Source organism: Dicentrarchus labrax, unplaced genomic scaffold (genome assembly GCF_905237075.1).
Source record: "Dicentrarchus labrax unplaced genomic scaffold, dlabrax2021, whole genome shotgun sequence".
In the NCBI taxonomy this organism is placed as follows: domain Eukaryota; kingdom Metazoa; phylum Chordata; class Actinopteri; family Moronidae; genus Dicentrarchus; species Dicentrarchus labrax.
This window is the reverse complement of record NW_026136718.1, coordinates 12,167,520-12,181,941: the sequence shown is the minus strand read 5'-3', so window position 1 is coordinate 12,181,941 and position 14,422 is coordinate 12,167,520. Positions and strand designations below refer to the sequence as shown.

The 14,422-nt window shown below is 39.0% G+C and overlaps 1 protein-coding gene across 3 annotated transcripts in view; it reads right to left on the bottom strand.

Moving 5' to 3' along the window:
• Positions 1-13,821, bottom strand: part of LOC127349864 (adhesion G-protein coupled receptor D2) — an 85,577-nt gene extending 71,756 nt beyond the window's left edge. For all 3 annotated transcript variants that reach the window (XM_051375891.1, XM_051375892.1, XM_051375893.1), the window contains exons 1-16: positions 13,638-13,821; positions 13,492-13,528; positions 13,111-13,135; positions 10,867-11,091; positions 9,935-10,576; positions 8,025-8,222; positions 7,623-7,696; positions 6,900-7,190; positions 6,328-6,439; positions 5,721-5,867; positions 5,098-5,200; positions 4,611-4,722; positions 4,120-4,175; positions 3,653-3,779; positions 2,971-3,074; positions 805-907 (exon numbers count right to left, since the gene is read on the bottom strand). In XM_051375891.1, the coding sequence (XP_051231851.1) occupies positions 805-907; positions 2,971-3,074; positions 3,653-3,779; positions 4,120-4,175; positions 4,611-4,722; positions 5,098-5,200; positions 5,721-5,867; positions 6,328-6,439; positions 6,900-7,190; positions 7,623-7,696; positions 8,025-8,222; positions 9,935-10,576; positions 10,867-11,091; positions 13,111-13,135; positions 13,492-13,527 (2,355 nt within the window). In that variant the 5' untranslated portion in view covers position 13,528; positions 13,638-13,821. The remainder of the gene's footprint in view (positions 1-804; positions 908-2,970; positions 3,075-3,652; positions 3,780-4,119; positions 4,176-4,610; positions 4,723-5,097; positions 5,201-5,720; positions 5,868-6,327; positions 6,440-6,899; positions 7,191-7,622; positions 7,697-8,024; positions 8,223-9,934; positions 10,577-10,866; positions 11,092-13,110; positions 13,136-13,491; positions 13,529-13,637) is intronic.
• Positions 13,822-14,422: the final 601 nt, after the last annotated feature.

The window sequence follows — 14,422 nt, the reverse complement described above, 5'->3', positions numbered from 1 at the left end:
AACACGCACACAAACAAAAAGTCAAGTGAAGTAACAATATGTAGCACATGATTGAACTACTTAAATAGAACAAATAGAGTTGGTTTAATGGTAAAAAAAAAAAAGGCCACACAATACATATTTCATCACAGAATAAATCCCCGCAACTGTCAAGCAACAACAATATATCCTACTAAAAGATCCTTAGAAAAAAACTGAAGCCCTCCAGGATAATTCAGTAAATAGCTCTGGATTGGCCCAAGCCATGTGTTAAAAACCTGAAAAATTACCTCTGTGAGGGTCAGTCAGCCTATACATATGAGGCCATTTGATGAATTTCCAACAATCAGCCACCTGCCCCCAGTGGTAAAGCCCACCCTGACATGACCTGGGGTCAGAGGACCAGGGGTCAAACCAACTACAAGCCATTGGTTGACAACTGAGAGACTGGACCATGTGTTCTAGCTGATGGATACGACATTAGTGGCCACTTATGTAACATCCGATGCCATACCATTTGTTTTACTAGCAATCTCAGTATGGATTTGGATTTCAAGTTTTATTAAGGTAGCAATAAAAACACAGTGCTGTGGGTTAACGTTTAAATGTATAGGAAAGTAGACAATAACTAAACCGCCATTTCAAATTCCATTATCTTGATAACAATAGCACACAGTAAGTACTGTACATTATTGATTGTAACACTAACGTTAAATATTAGTTTTAATTCACTTTCATTTGTCCCCAATCTTCCCCTTAGTATAACAACATTAAATCCTATGTATTGGCAAACATAATAATAACGTTTTAGTTGTCTGCCCATACCTTGTTGTGAATGGCTGAGCCGCTGCAGAGCAGTATCACCTGGGCACAGATCAGAGCGATGAACAGGTTCTTATGGATGGATGTCCTATCAGATTTGGGGATACTATGGACAGAGACGGGGATAACTTAGATTCTATTCACTTTTAACTTATGGTTAGAAGTGACTAGAACACTGATAATAAAAATGTTAGCAAATAAATGGTAGATTTTAAAGCACAGTAGATAATTTACGTAACAAGTTAACGCAACCAACCGAGTCTGAAAACAACAAAACAAAACTGGTGAATGAAAAATGGAAAAGCAAAGGCTGCAATATTATAAGGGGCTTTACACTTTTTATCTGACCTGTATTTATTCTTCGCTAAGCCTTGAGCTGAGTGTTATGGTATGGTGTTAAGGTAACATCCCTACTGTTAGCACGCTGCTTGCATGCTGAGATTGTATATGTAACCTATGAATGCTTTGACTCACACAATAGATTCTACTTGTTCTAAACTCTTCAGGCTCTAGATAGGGCCACTCGCTTTTCTCACTCATTAGGCAGCCACCGCAGTCCTTCCTTCACGCTTGGAAGGGGAGGGTGGAACAAGGGAGTTGTGATCTGCAACTATACTGCTACATGCCACTAAATCCTAAACAACAGTAACACTAAACATATGTGACAATACAGGGTTACTCTTCTGAATAAATACATATATTGCAGATCAAAATAATAAGTAAGTGCGAATCACCAGTTCAAGTTGACTGGTGCAATTACATGAATGAGACTGGCTCTGAAATACTGGAGATTGACAGCAAAACAGAAGCACTGGAGGAAGGATTAAAATTGTTGAGAAAGTAAACTCAGTGTTTGCAGATTAGCTAACTAGCTAGCTCCTCCATGCTATCCAGGCATCCATGCTATAGGGGTCATCAGGGGACAAACAAACTGAAAAGACTAACAGGATAACAGCAACATTGGAATTGGTTTCACGTATGATTAAATGTACAGGTACCTTGTGCTTGGAGTGACTTTTAGACCATAATTACAGCATACAATAAATATTTAATACATTCCTAAACAAAATTTTATTAGTAAATGAATTGAAGACATTTGAATACTTTAGAGATATATTCTACACCCATGTTTTTCATTTATTCCTTCCTGTCTATTGTTGGTTTGAAGGTGAGATAAGTTGAAGAGATATTAATGTAGACTTAAAAAGCATCGACAGGTTGAATATTTCCATCTCAGTTTCAGATTTCCGTTTACAGAACATTAAAAATAAACAAACAGCTGAATCTGTGTTGTGGGTGATGTGTGTGTACTTAAGTACACAAATGCATCTACATCATACACCATCGTGTGTGTGTGTGTGTGTGCGTGTGTGAAAGGCATGGCTGCACTCTCTGATTTCAGGACAGTCATAAATCGACAGGGCAGCACCTCTCCAGCAGATTGTGATCCCTCAGTGACCCTAATGTTAATTAATGGCTGTAGGATACTGCCATAAACCTTCCGAGTAGACTCACATGTAGACCACAGTAATTACTGGATTAGCACTAGTCAATACTCACAGCAACCTTAAGAACAGAGCAAGAGCAATACAGCGCCAATAAGTTATCTCGCCCTCTTTTTAGTGTGTGGGAGACAGTGTCACATCAAATCCGATGTGCAGATCTGACAGTGGCATATATAGCTTAAATATACCTTATCCCAGGTTGGTAGGGTGCATGGTTAATTTCAGCATACCTATGTTTAAAAAAATACTATGAACTTCACAGGTGGTATACCTGTTAATCCATACAAACACAATATAATGTATTTACATCTTGAGTGGCAGCAAGAACTAATTTCTAGGGATTTAAATGTTATTGATGCAATTAGAGTGTCCCGAGTGGAACCTAAATTCCCAAGTAAATAAACAAGTCATACATTGGCCAATGGGAAGCCGTTATCTTGAGCAGAAATGTTTACGGTTGATAGGTTGGTTGGTAGATTTAAAATCAGAACACTATTATACATAGATCTAATTTTAACTCTTGTGGGATTGTAAATATATAACCTTTGTTATATAACCTTTGATTTTGTGTGGCTTAATACATTTATCCATACAAAAAGGGGAGAAAGAGTGGTGTGCATGGCATTTTATTTTGGCATCGCAGGTATGAAAATCAGCTACTCACTCCAGCACAGTGAACAGCATCAAGGTCACCACCAGCGCACACAGAGACGCGCCAGAGCCGATGAACGTCAGTTTGGTCAAAATAAGCTCTTCCTCAGGAGTCCACTGGGAAAGAGGGGAAAGGTAGTTGTGTGAGGGAGAGAAAGAAAAGAGAATGAGGAGGATAATGTTATAAAAATATCACAAGTTTGATCCATCTCATCTGCCTTCTCAAACCTGCCTCATAGCTGATTTTTTGTAACAGCTAAGTGCAAAAAAATGTAGAATTTGAAATCGTCAAACTGCTGCCGATGGTTCTGCTTTTTGAATGTTTAACTACTGTTTATGTACACTTTTCATAGACAGAAAGACCAGTTCTAACAATGCATTCTTCAATAGGATATACTGGGAGTGACGCCTGCTGGTCAATACAGTGTACTACAAATCCACAATTTCAGAGGTCAAAGATCACAATTTGGATTTAGATTTCACATCAGCAACATTTAGATTTAAATGTATATTATTGTACTCATTTCAGTCACGAGAAGGAAAAAACAGCTATCATATATGATCGAAATTCATCACACCACTCATGACCTCAACCACGGTTTAAAGTCTAGTCTAGTTAACATTTTCTCTCGTGCAACCTGTAATTTAGTATGTGCGACTTTACTAGCTGCATCACAACGCATCTCGTGGTGTACCTTCGACTCGAGGTAATTCATCAGCACTGCAAAGTTGGTGGTGTGGTTACATTGACAGGAAGTGACACCAGAGCCGGCAAAGATCACCCTGCAACCATCACTGGACCAGCTGTTGGAATGATTATGCCTATACAGCACAATACATACAAGCAAAGACAGACACAAACACACACTCATCAATAGGTTTTAGAGAGGAGAGATGTTAAGTATTACACGTGAATATTTAAATATATATATATAAATAAAGGTTACGTATCTATCTGTCTAAGGATATCTAATTTTGGAATGAAACGTATCATATGTACATTTATTATATTTGATTGTTGTGTTCATGATATACAGCATCAAAGTGGGAAATATGTCCTACAAATTAATTGTACACTTCATCCACAGCCTAAATCTCTATCCAATAACCCATTTATTAATTAATTTGTCAATTATGTAACTGTGTTGTTGGTCAAACTCACATCAAGCTGAAATTCCAAAAGGCACAAACAGGAGTAACACGCTGTGAGTACTCCCCCTAGAAACAGAAACATATGTTTGCACTTGTTTTCCTTCACTGATTATTTCTATCTTAATATATTACCTCGGATGCTAACCAGCCAAAAGGATAAAAGTCATATGCTGGTTGCTGGGGAAATAGAAACTCATGTGTAGTGACATATTGCGTTTGGTTAGTTTATCAAAGAAATTTAAGTTTCAAGCCAGAACTCTAATTATTTGAGAACTTTCAAAAAAACTATACTCTGAATGCTATCCATCTTAATACGTTGTTAACATTGCAGAGCCAATTTAGCATACCTACATGATCTTATCACTTGACTGTCAACAGACTGTCTGGTTGCTCCGGACTAGAATGAATTTAGTAAAAACTTGTCTAATCAGTCTTGATGCCCCAGCATATATAACTGATATCATGGGCTTAATAATCACCGCCATGAACAATTGACTATACCACATGCGATGAGGAAAGGGTGTACTCGACTGCCACAGGGATGGTTTGAGCCTTGAAGGTATCACGGACGGTGGCTGATATGACAGCAGAAGCCAGGTGACCTGGGAGAATTCTAGGAAGGCAGACAATCTGTCTTAAAGGTCATAAACACATGGAAGGCTTCAATCCAAACTACTAGTATCCATTGTCTGAAGGATCCCTACGCTTTCAAAATAATGAAAGTTAAAGTGCAAGCACACTTTACTTAGTTAACTTTAGCTTATTATCAGAAAAGTGTGAGCATTGTGGGGCATTTTTAAGGAAATGACAGAAGAATTAGGAATTTACTTCTACTGTGCCTCAAGTCTAACATTGTGGGTTCTGCTGATTAGATGGTTGTAACAACTGGTTTCCAGAACCGATGAGCTATCATTATATCTATATTTCAAATAAAATACCCTTGCAATTTGGGATAAGGTATATTTAAAACAAGTAAACTACAGCCAACCTTTTTACTTTCTCTTGGTGACTCAGTGCAGGCTCCTGTACTCCAGAAACAATCTCACTCAGATGGCTGTAGTGGGTATGAATAAACATCAATTCCGTATATCCTGATTGGAGACAAGAGGAGGAAAAGAGCAGATTTATTTTTATCCTTTTAGTGATATAAAATATTTGGCTGAGCATCACTTTAGTTTAGTTTTCCAACACCCCTTTTACACATTAAAACATGATAGCTGCCTAATGCAAACCCATCATTCAGTTGTATTTACTGATATGCTCAAAGTTCTGTTTCCAAAATTGCTTCCAATTATTTTATACTTTATTTATAATTCATAGTCACAACTACAGTTCCATATTCTGTAGGCATCCGAACCATGAGTTTTGTGATCTGTTGCACCCCTAGTAGCAACAATGGCATGTGTATTCTAATTATTAGTTTGATCTTAAAATTGGGTGTGTACATAGCATTTGTATAGTACATCTTAAAAATATGTGTGTGGACACATTTTTCCTTTTCATTGGGTTTACCCTCTATTTTAAGTGCATATTTGTGTTTGAGTGTGTGTGTGTGTGTGTGTGTGTGTGTGTGTGTGTGTGTGTGCGCGTGCGTGTGTGTGTATTTCCTACCCAGAGTGTGTAATCTTTGGAGTTCAGTGTCAGGGATAAGCAACTCATCCTGACCACTGCTGCTGGCGGTGTGAGAGCTGACTGCAGATGGCTTGAAGACTTGACGACAGCTCTCTTCAGACAGTTTCTGCCACTTCATGTACACATCTGGCAACAAAAGACACCAGAGGATAGCCGGACAATAGTAACCATGAGTAGAAATGTAAGACTATTACAACGGAATTACAATGTGACAAAGTCAAGAGTGACCAAAAGTTTGGGCTGTTATGGTGGTAGACTTATGAGTATAATTAAAAAAGATTCCCTGAACTTGTAACCACTGCAAAAACAAGGAGATGGAGTGTAATATGACAAAAGTCAGAATAGCCTAAACATAAACAAACAAGAAAATACCAGAAATTGCAATATACAAAAGAATGCTTGCTGTTTTCTTCAAGTAAAATGTGTCATCAACAATTTTGTGAACAAATTGTTACCCTTTGAAATCCAATTTTCTTCTTCATCCAAATCTTTCTTAAATCTTTCCTTCTACATCACCACTGAAATTGTACCTCCTCCCGTATTTTGAATTAAGCACTGACGGATAATCAATGACATTTTTTATTACCTATATTCTTGGTAGAAAGACTGAATCCTCTTCCCTCGGCAGATAGCATGTCTGCAAGAGTTTCAGTGACATTGTCAATGCTCTTGACAATAGTAAACGGCCCCACGCTTACCTGTACATGAAATACAAACCCAAGAATAAAAAGTTAGACTGAGATTCATGGAGGAGAAAGGACGGTTTTTCTGGATTAAAAAACGTTATTTGACCTCATCCCTTAAAGGAGCAATGTGTAAGATATGTCATGTTGTGTATTGTGTTATCTTTTGTCTTCTCGTTTTCATGGAATTAATAAAAACAAAGTTCAAGTAAGGTGTAACACATTGCTCCTTTAAAGTGGGATCAAATATTGAATATAAACATCGTCATATTGTTAAGATTAACACAACTCGAATCTGGGTTGAATCTGAGATACACATAAGGTTCTTCCCTACAGCCCAGAAACATCTTTGGGTAAACTCAAGCTGTTATTTATTTTTAATTATTTTTTTTGGGGGGGGGGAATTGTGAAAATCAATTAAACCTTAGAGAATTTTTGGTTGGGTAAACAGATAATTCACAGGTCCCCAACTCACCCCATGCTCTGTCAGGCCCATCCACTGTGTAGCCATGTGGGGCTCCAGCATCAAACTCGCCATCTTTACGTAGTTAGTAGCAATGGACACCATGACCTCCGCTGCATCGTCTCCAGCAGCTTGAGTGCTAGCCAGTGCAGTCAAGTCTATCTCAATCATCTGGGTGAGGTAGAGGACATCACTGGAGGTGGGGAGGTTTGGGCCACTGGCCTCCAACGTATGCAGAATGGCCTGGGTCAGCTGCTGCAGCAAGGTCAGATCTCTGTCCCAGGAGGTGTTACCACTCAGCTCCTCCATGACCATAGGAAAAGAATGATACATATTTTGAACTTAATTACCTGAGGGAAAGAGGTTGCTGCTAATTCACTACTTCTGTCTATAGACCTCAGGCTCACAGTCACTGTTCATTAATTATAACAGGTTCTCTGGGATAGGATTTTGACCCAGTAAGTTAGTCCTGACAAACAGATTTGAAAGGCGTCAATTCTACGTCAAACATGGCCAACATTTTCTCCACTGCACAGGCAAAATGAAACTTCATAATGATAGAAATAGCCTGTGTTGCTTCAAAATTGTGAAATCTTTTTACCATATCAGTGTCTTATCTGTACTCTCAGGTGTTGAACTGCCTCTGCACTGATATCAGCAAGATGAGTTAAGAGATAATTTATCATACTGGACTACCAAAGTGATGATGTGCTACAATGTAACTGTCCAACTCACAGGCTTGGTGAGAGCATACTTGCTCAGTCTACTGAAGAATGGCGTCTTTGGTAAAGTGAAAGCGTCCAGCACTTCTGCAGACAGAAACAGAGACATACATTGTATGATACAATATAATGCAATCTATTGCAGAGAAACATCACAAACTACAGCAATTAAAAAAAATAATAATAATATATATGTATAAATATATTCTAGATTAAGCAATTGTAGTATTTATTACAGAACTACTGGATTGGATTGGATTGTAGTGCAGCATTACAATGTTTTGTTTCATATTATTTCCATGGGTCTCTCAGGATTAGATACAGCAGACTAAATAATCATGTTACATCAAGATTGAAATGCATAAAAATGAATCAACATTATCATTATCAGTATTATCATTATTATTATCTGTACCTTTCTTAAACTGGCAAACAGCCCCTCTGTATGAGTCACACTTGACCAGGTTCAGGCTCCCATTAACAGGGTCAAAGATACCACAATTCTCATCAGACTGAGAGCTGTGGGACACCTCAAAGTACAATGTTTGATTCTGCAAAGAATGTCCGTCCAGGAGGGAATCGAAGAATGAATTTGCTAAGACAGTGAAGTTTCCTAGTGAAGGAAATAGTGAAAGTTATTCTTAATGTTAAGTTTATCAGGAAAATTTAACATTTGGAAAATTGAGAGTCAGACAGTTTTCATTAGGCACAATATTTCCAGAACATGTCAACTATAAAATTAAAAGTAAACCACATCACAACATGTTTATATGTAATAAACTCCACGTTGCTGAGCCAACACTCCTTCAGCTAACAAGTTTTACTCAGTTAAGTAAGCTGTAACTGGTTTCGGAATGACCTAAATAAGTGCTTTCTGATCTACTATCCCTATGGCTAGTGTGCAAGTTACTATGCAATTGAAACGTATGGTTATGAAAAGATAAGTAAAAAACAGCCCTACTGTATAACTGAAAGACTGAAGGATCAATCCTGGCAACAGTTTTGTACACAAACCCTCACTCTGTCTGTAAGATGATCTTTAAAATACTTTTTTAAATGAATTCCAACTGTACTATTCCTACTGTAAATGAAAATCCCTGAAAGAGTGCAAGCTCAATATCCTCTTTGCATGTTCAGTTCCAGGAGGGGGAGTCAGTGTTTTGGACTCTCATTGCTCACTGGGGAGCATGATGTCAGAACGGGAGAAGTTTGTTTTGAAGGGTGGGATTCAAAGTGACGTGAGTCACAAAACATTTACAAGAACCATTAGGAACCCTGCTGTCTGCCAATTGCAACTTGGTCACCATCTCCTCTGTTCACTGGAGGGTGAAAACAAGAGAGAGCAAGGGAGACAGAGATGTACTTTTTCTTTAAATCTCATTACATTTCCAGTACTGCTTATTGCTGGAAACGTGTCTGTGTGTGTACGCAAGTGTTTGTTTACAGCATATATGTAAGTTTGCCAAAGCATGCCATACATTCAGAAAGTATTAGGGGTATCCTGATCAAGCTTTTCTTTCCTGATCCCAATCAGAGGCATTTAATAATGAGTATAATCATTGATTATATTATCAATACAATATATACTGCTACATTCCTCTGTGTTATATTAAACACACAGCTTGCTCTTTTGTTGTTTTAATTGTGTTTTATTTAATTACATTTAAATTTAAAAGAGATTTTATGTACTTTTTGTTAACTACTTTTCTCTCAGTATGTACTTCACTATTTAATGGTTTCCCCTTTTCAATTAGATAAGTTGTTTCATTGATGCCTCCCACTGTTTAAGACTAGCACTTACAGCATATTATTCCAAGTATTTAAGACCACCTTTTAGGTGCAACCAACCAACCAAATTACATCATGATTGGGCCGAATATGAGAGACTGAGACTGAAGTGTGGATGTAGAAGATGATGAGACAGAGCAGTATTGAGTCTAGTTACATGTGCAGTTTATTCAAAGCATTTATTTTAACCTACTTGGAATGCCAGATGGGTGGAGTTTACCACATCAGGCCAGTTCAGATCTTGGCATGTTGCTGAAAAGTGAGTAGTTTCAAAATGACTTTCAAATGGTCTCTATGTGATTGTTGTTTTTTTGCATAGCAACCACACCCAGCCATAGTGCCAAACTAGCTAAACTGTAAACCTAATTTGAAAGCGATGCCCCACTTGTAGAGTCCACTTACACTAACACTTGTATGACTTCCTCTGTCTCTTATAGTGTAAACTGTTCCTGTACTGCCCTGTATTTGGTGATTAAATTAGCTTGATCTAGGTTCTGGTAACACTTTAACATCTTCCCCTCCACCTAACAGATTTACCTTGACATGGGTTGACTCTCCAAAGCCTCGTAAGGGAGGAATCTATATCCATTGCTATTTCACTCCACTTGAACACCAGCCCAGAGGAAATGGGTGAACAATCCTTTTCCATGGCGTAGATTTCGCTGCTGTTCAGTACCCGATCCCATATGTGCAGCTCAGTGATGCTCCCTGAGAATGACTCATCCTTCTTAAAAGAGCCCCCAAAGGTGTCCTGCTCCTGTCCGATTATAAAATGGCCATCACGGCCAATGGCGTCAGAGCTTTTTAGGCTATCACCCCTAGAGACCACGATGCCATCAGTAAATAGTGCCCAGCGTCCACCATTCTGGCTCCAAGAAACGCACACTGAGTGCCAGGAGTCGTCATGGTCAAAGGTGTCTTCGTAAGGTCCATGTGTGCCATGGACCAGCAGAGCCAGCTTAACAGGCTTGCCCTGGATCAGGTTCGCACGGAGCTGGAACTCATTAATAAATGACTTGATGGAATAAGAGAAGATGGTGGAAAATCCAAAGCAATTTGGGTCGAAGCGGAGACGGGTGCAAACGGTCACTGAGCCCATGGAGGGGAACTTGTGTAGGAGACGGGCATGCTTCCTGTCAGAGCGCCCGGTGAACTCGAGAATCAGGGTCTCAGAGGAACCTTAGGTTTCACCCCAAACAGGGAGAAGAGAGAGGCATTACTATGAAGGAAAAAATGCTGGCACAGCTCTTGGAATAGATTGCACGTAATCATAAAATTCCTACTGTAAACACATGGAACACATTTATTCATTGTAGCTGAGAGTGTTCTGTGGCAGCATCGTCAGTCCCATTTTATATTCTGTTACCCTTTTTTGTGAAGTTGCGAGTAGTAAGAAAAACACTACTATAACAGAAGAAAGGGTGCTAATATGTTAATATAAAGTGCCACAAATAGCACACTGAACCTACTTGTCGGATGTGTCATGACTTTCCTGGAAATCCACACAGGCTGAGAGATGTTCAAAGATTTTAAAAAACTGGCTAGCTCTTGGCTCTCTACTGAGTTGGAGACAATGGCTAAAGCCCCAGAGCGCTGGTTGCACAGTTCACCTGCACTGTTCCACTGCAGGCGATCAGGAACATACTCATAGTAGGACTCATCGTACGTCAGGGTTCTGGCTGCCAGTGTAAAAGCTGTTCAACATAGAGAAAATGAGAAATTAGCGGAGAGATACATACCAGACAGCATCGGTAAGAATTCCAGCAAAAAATAAGTGTGACTGTGACTCATATCTGGGACATGCTATTATCAGTACTTCTGGAGTAAAATCAGCAGTAGGGCCGTGCTACTGTTGATGACAATGTTGTTGACAATGATAATGTGAGGACAAGTTTCCCAAATGATTTACCATGATGATACTGTGATGATAAAAACGACACTAGTGACATTGAGAGACAGTTCATGTCAGGTTTTGTATTCAGAATTTACAACCAGCCACCCGCCTAATGATGATGTGAATGTTCCAAGCCTTTCTGTTCAACTATGACAGACAAGTAACGTGCTGTTAAACAGAGGTGCGCCAGTCACACACTCAAGTCAAATCTCCATCCAAATGTATCGGAAATTTCCAGAAAATCAGGAGAGGAAAATGGGGATGAATGTTCATTTCCTATAGGAGATAAATTGCATCAAGATTAACAGTTGGGTGCCATTGAACCATTGCAGAAGAAGAGGGCGCAACAAGATGATGTAATTAAAAGAGCATCAGTCAAACCTCCAAGCATAGCAAACTGTGTGGAAAATTGTGGAAATATGGCATTGAAGCTTAGTTCAGTTTTGCGGCATTACGGCCAATGGCTCCCACACTTTACGCCTCTAGCTAAAACTTTAAGTCGTTTTAAAGTCGCCGATCACTGTATCCCAAAATATTAGGTAAAAATCCCCTTGTGAGTCTGTGTACGTAAACATGTGGTCCTGGAGTCACCTACTGTAGCAGGAACCACTGAGGCAATTTTCAGTAATCTGGCAGGTTTTTATATGTCTGTCTGTCTGTGGACAGATTTTGTCCAGGCAACTTTACAGCTGTGTAGTTGACAAGACTTTTTTCCACTTGCCGAGAGTTGTCACTGTCACTTTTTACCCAACCGTCCAATCCCAGAGGAGCTCGGATGGGACAAGCAAGGGTACTGGCAGAGACGTTTCCTCACCCACAAAAGCTCATGAACCCAAATAGGTGTTGTAATGACTATTTCCTATACTTTAGCCACTACTGGCTGCTAATTGGGCTAATTTGTTTTAATGTGTATTCATAAAAACGAAGTTCAGTCTTTACCGATACTGCAGCTCAGAACGTTTATTTTACAAGTCCTCTTTACTCTGTTTAATCACTTCCAGTGAGTAACTCAAAATAATAAAACAAACCCAACGCAGTCTGAGCACACTTAAAAAACGGTTTGCTCCTCTTCCTAAATTAACACCTGAGCCATGAATGACAGGAACTTGAATCACTTGAGGCCAGCCACCGCCTTTACAATACAAAAACAACGCGCCCCCTGTGGCTCGGAGGAATACTACGCAAATCAAAACATGGCTCATACAGGTGTATATAGCAACTTTTTTCCATTGTTTGCAATGAGGTGAGCGTGTAGGTGCTTTTCATCACTTTCTCTCCTTTTCAGTCAACCAATGGGGTGGGACTCGTCAACCTGGTAACCCAGAAAATGGAGGAGAAGCTCGTTCTAGTCGTGTCTGGGTCTATCCTGAGCTTTATGGTATGTTTAGACAGACACTCACCCTTATACAGTGGTGGGCTGTGTGGTCAACCCTCTGTTAACATGGCGTTAAGTTGCGCTGCTTCTTTTTACATAAAACCGCACAAGTGCTTCATCCCTGCGGCCTGCCGGCGTCTTTTTTTTTAAAGGAAATAAAGCAGTATAGGGCAAACACAAACCTTTAAATAAATTAAACTCAAATTTTTAGTTTATTTTGACTGTTTTAAAATTCAGATTTAGTGACTTACGTACCAAAGTTAAACTAGATACCATTAGTGTGAAAATGTGTAATTTGGATAGCAGCCCTTTAATGTTTAATGCCAAAGTGAAAACCTCTGGTTAGCTTACTAGTTGGTGGTTAAGGTTAGGGTTACTTATAAGGTTAGGAAGACTAGCTGGGTTAACTACTGGGTCTAAAAAGAGAAATAGAAAGTGACTCACCTGATATACAGCTTTGTAAACAAACCTGAAACATAAATTGAAGTTTAGCTCATCCTTGTATGGCACAACACTTCATTCACAGATGTGTCTTCGTTGTCCTACACCAAATATATATAATATATATAATAAACTGTGTTCGAATGGTTTGAATTTCTTTTGGATGTTTGAACACGTTTAATCCGGGATTCTTTTTTCACCTGTAAATTTGCATTAAAATGAATTGCCTACAAAATGTCATGGCGCACTGAATTACGACACAGTCAGGCAAATGGAAGCTGTTGGGATGTGTCCGCACAACTCTCAAAGACTTTACCTCGTTAAAAGTTCAATTAAAATATCCTACATGAGTGAAAACGTAAATATAAAAGATGAAGTACTTACAAGCAGGCCTAAATTGGGCAACAATAACAAGTGCATCCTGAAAAAAACAAAACATTAGTTGAGAATTTAATTCAATTTGAAGGTACTTTGCTTTCTTATGTTGGTCAAACGTAAAAGCCAATAGGAGTGGGTTGTTTGAAGCCTACCTGAATTATTCGATTTAAAAACTTTTTTGCGCGTCTTCTCATTCCAGTCGCGTCGTGTCTCTGAACGCAGCATGCAACCACTCCTTTAAGCGTTTTATTTTCAAGTCCACCGATTTTAAAGTTAAAGTTACTCAACGTATGTTTTCTTCTAAGCTGCGCTCTCTTCAGTCCACTAAAGGAGGGAAGGAACCCTCGTAGACTCCAGAGAGCATGAAGGGAGGATGCAGAGGAAGCTGGGAGTGGGTGTAACCTGCAGCAGCGGAGCAGAGGGTTACCAAAACTAGGGTTCTGGGACCCTTCCGGGGCCCTTGAGTAGCTTCCCGAGTGTCTGGTAGTAGCTAGATGCTTGCACGATGACTTAATGCACGAATGAATATGAACCCATTAATCAACTAGGACTTTATGATATAAAAATAATAATACAGTTTGGGATCCTTTAGTCTGATGCAATAACTCCCAAACTAAGGTACAGAGACTCCCATTTATATTAGTATGTTACACTAATATCTGTTCTTCGTATATCACAGTAATATTAGTAAAGTAATAATTATGCCACAGTTTATTTCCATATAAATGAACACAGTAAGGATGAATGTGTAAGAGAATAATCATGTAATTAGCAGGTTTCACTCTCAGAGACAGGCAAATAAACTTAATAACCATTAATTCCAAGCACATAATGTATTAGAGGTGAATATATGTGTAAATCTGTAATTTCAGTATTTAATTCACTCCAAGGTAGCCCATTTAAGGAATGTGTATATGACTGTTTTGATAAATGTGAA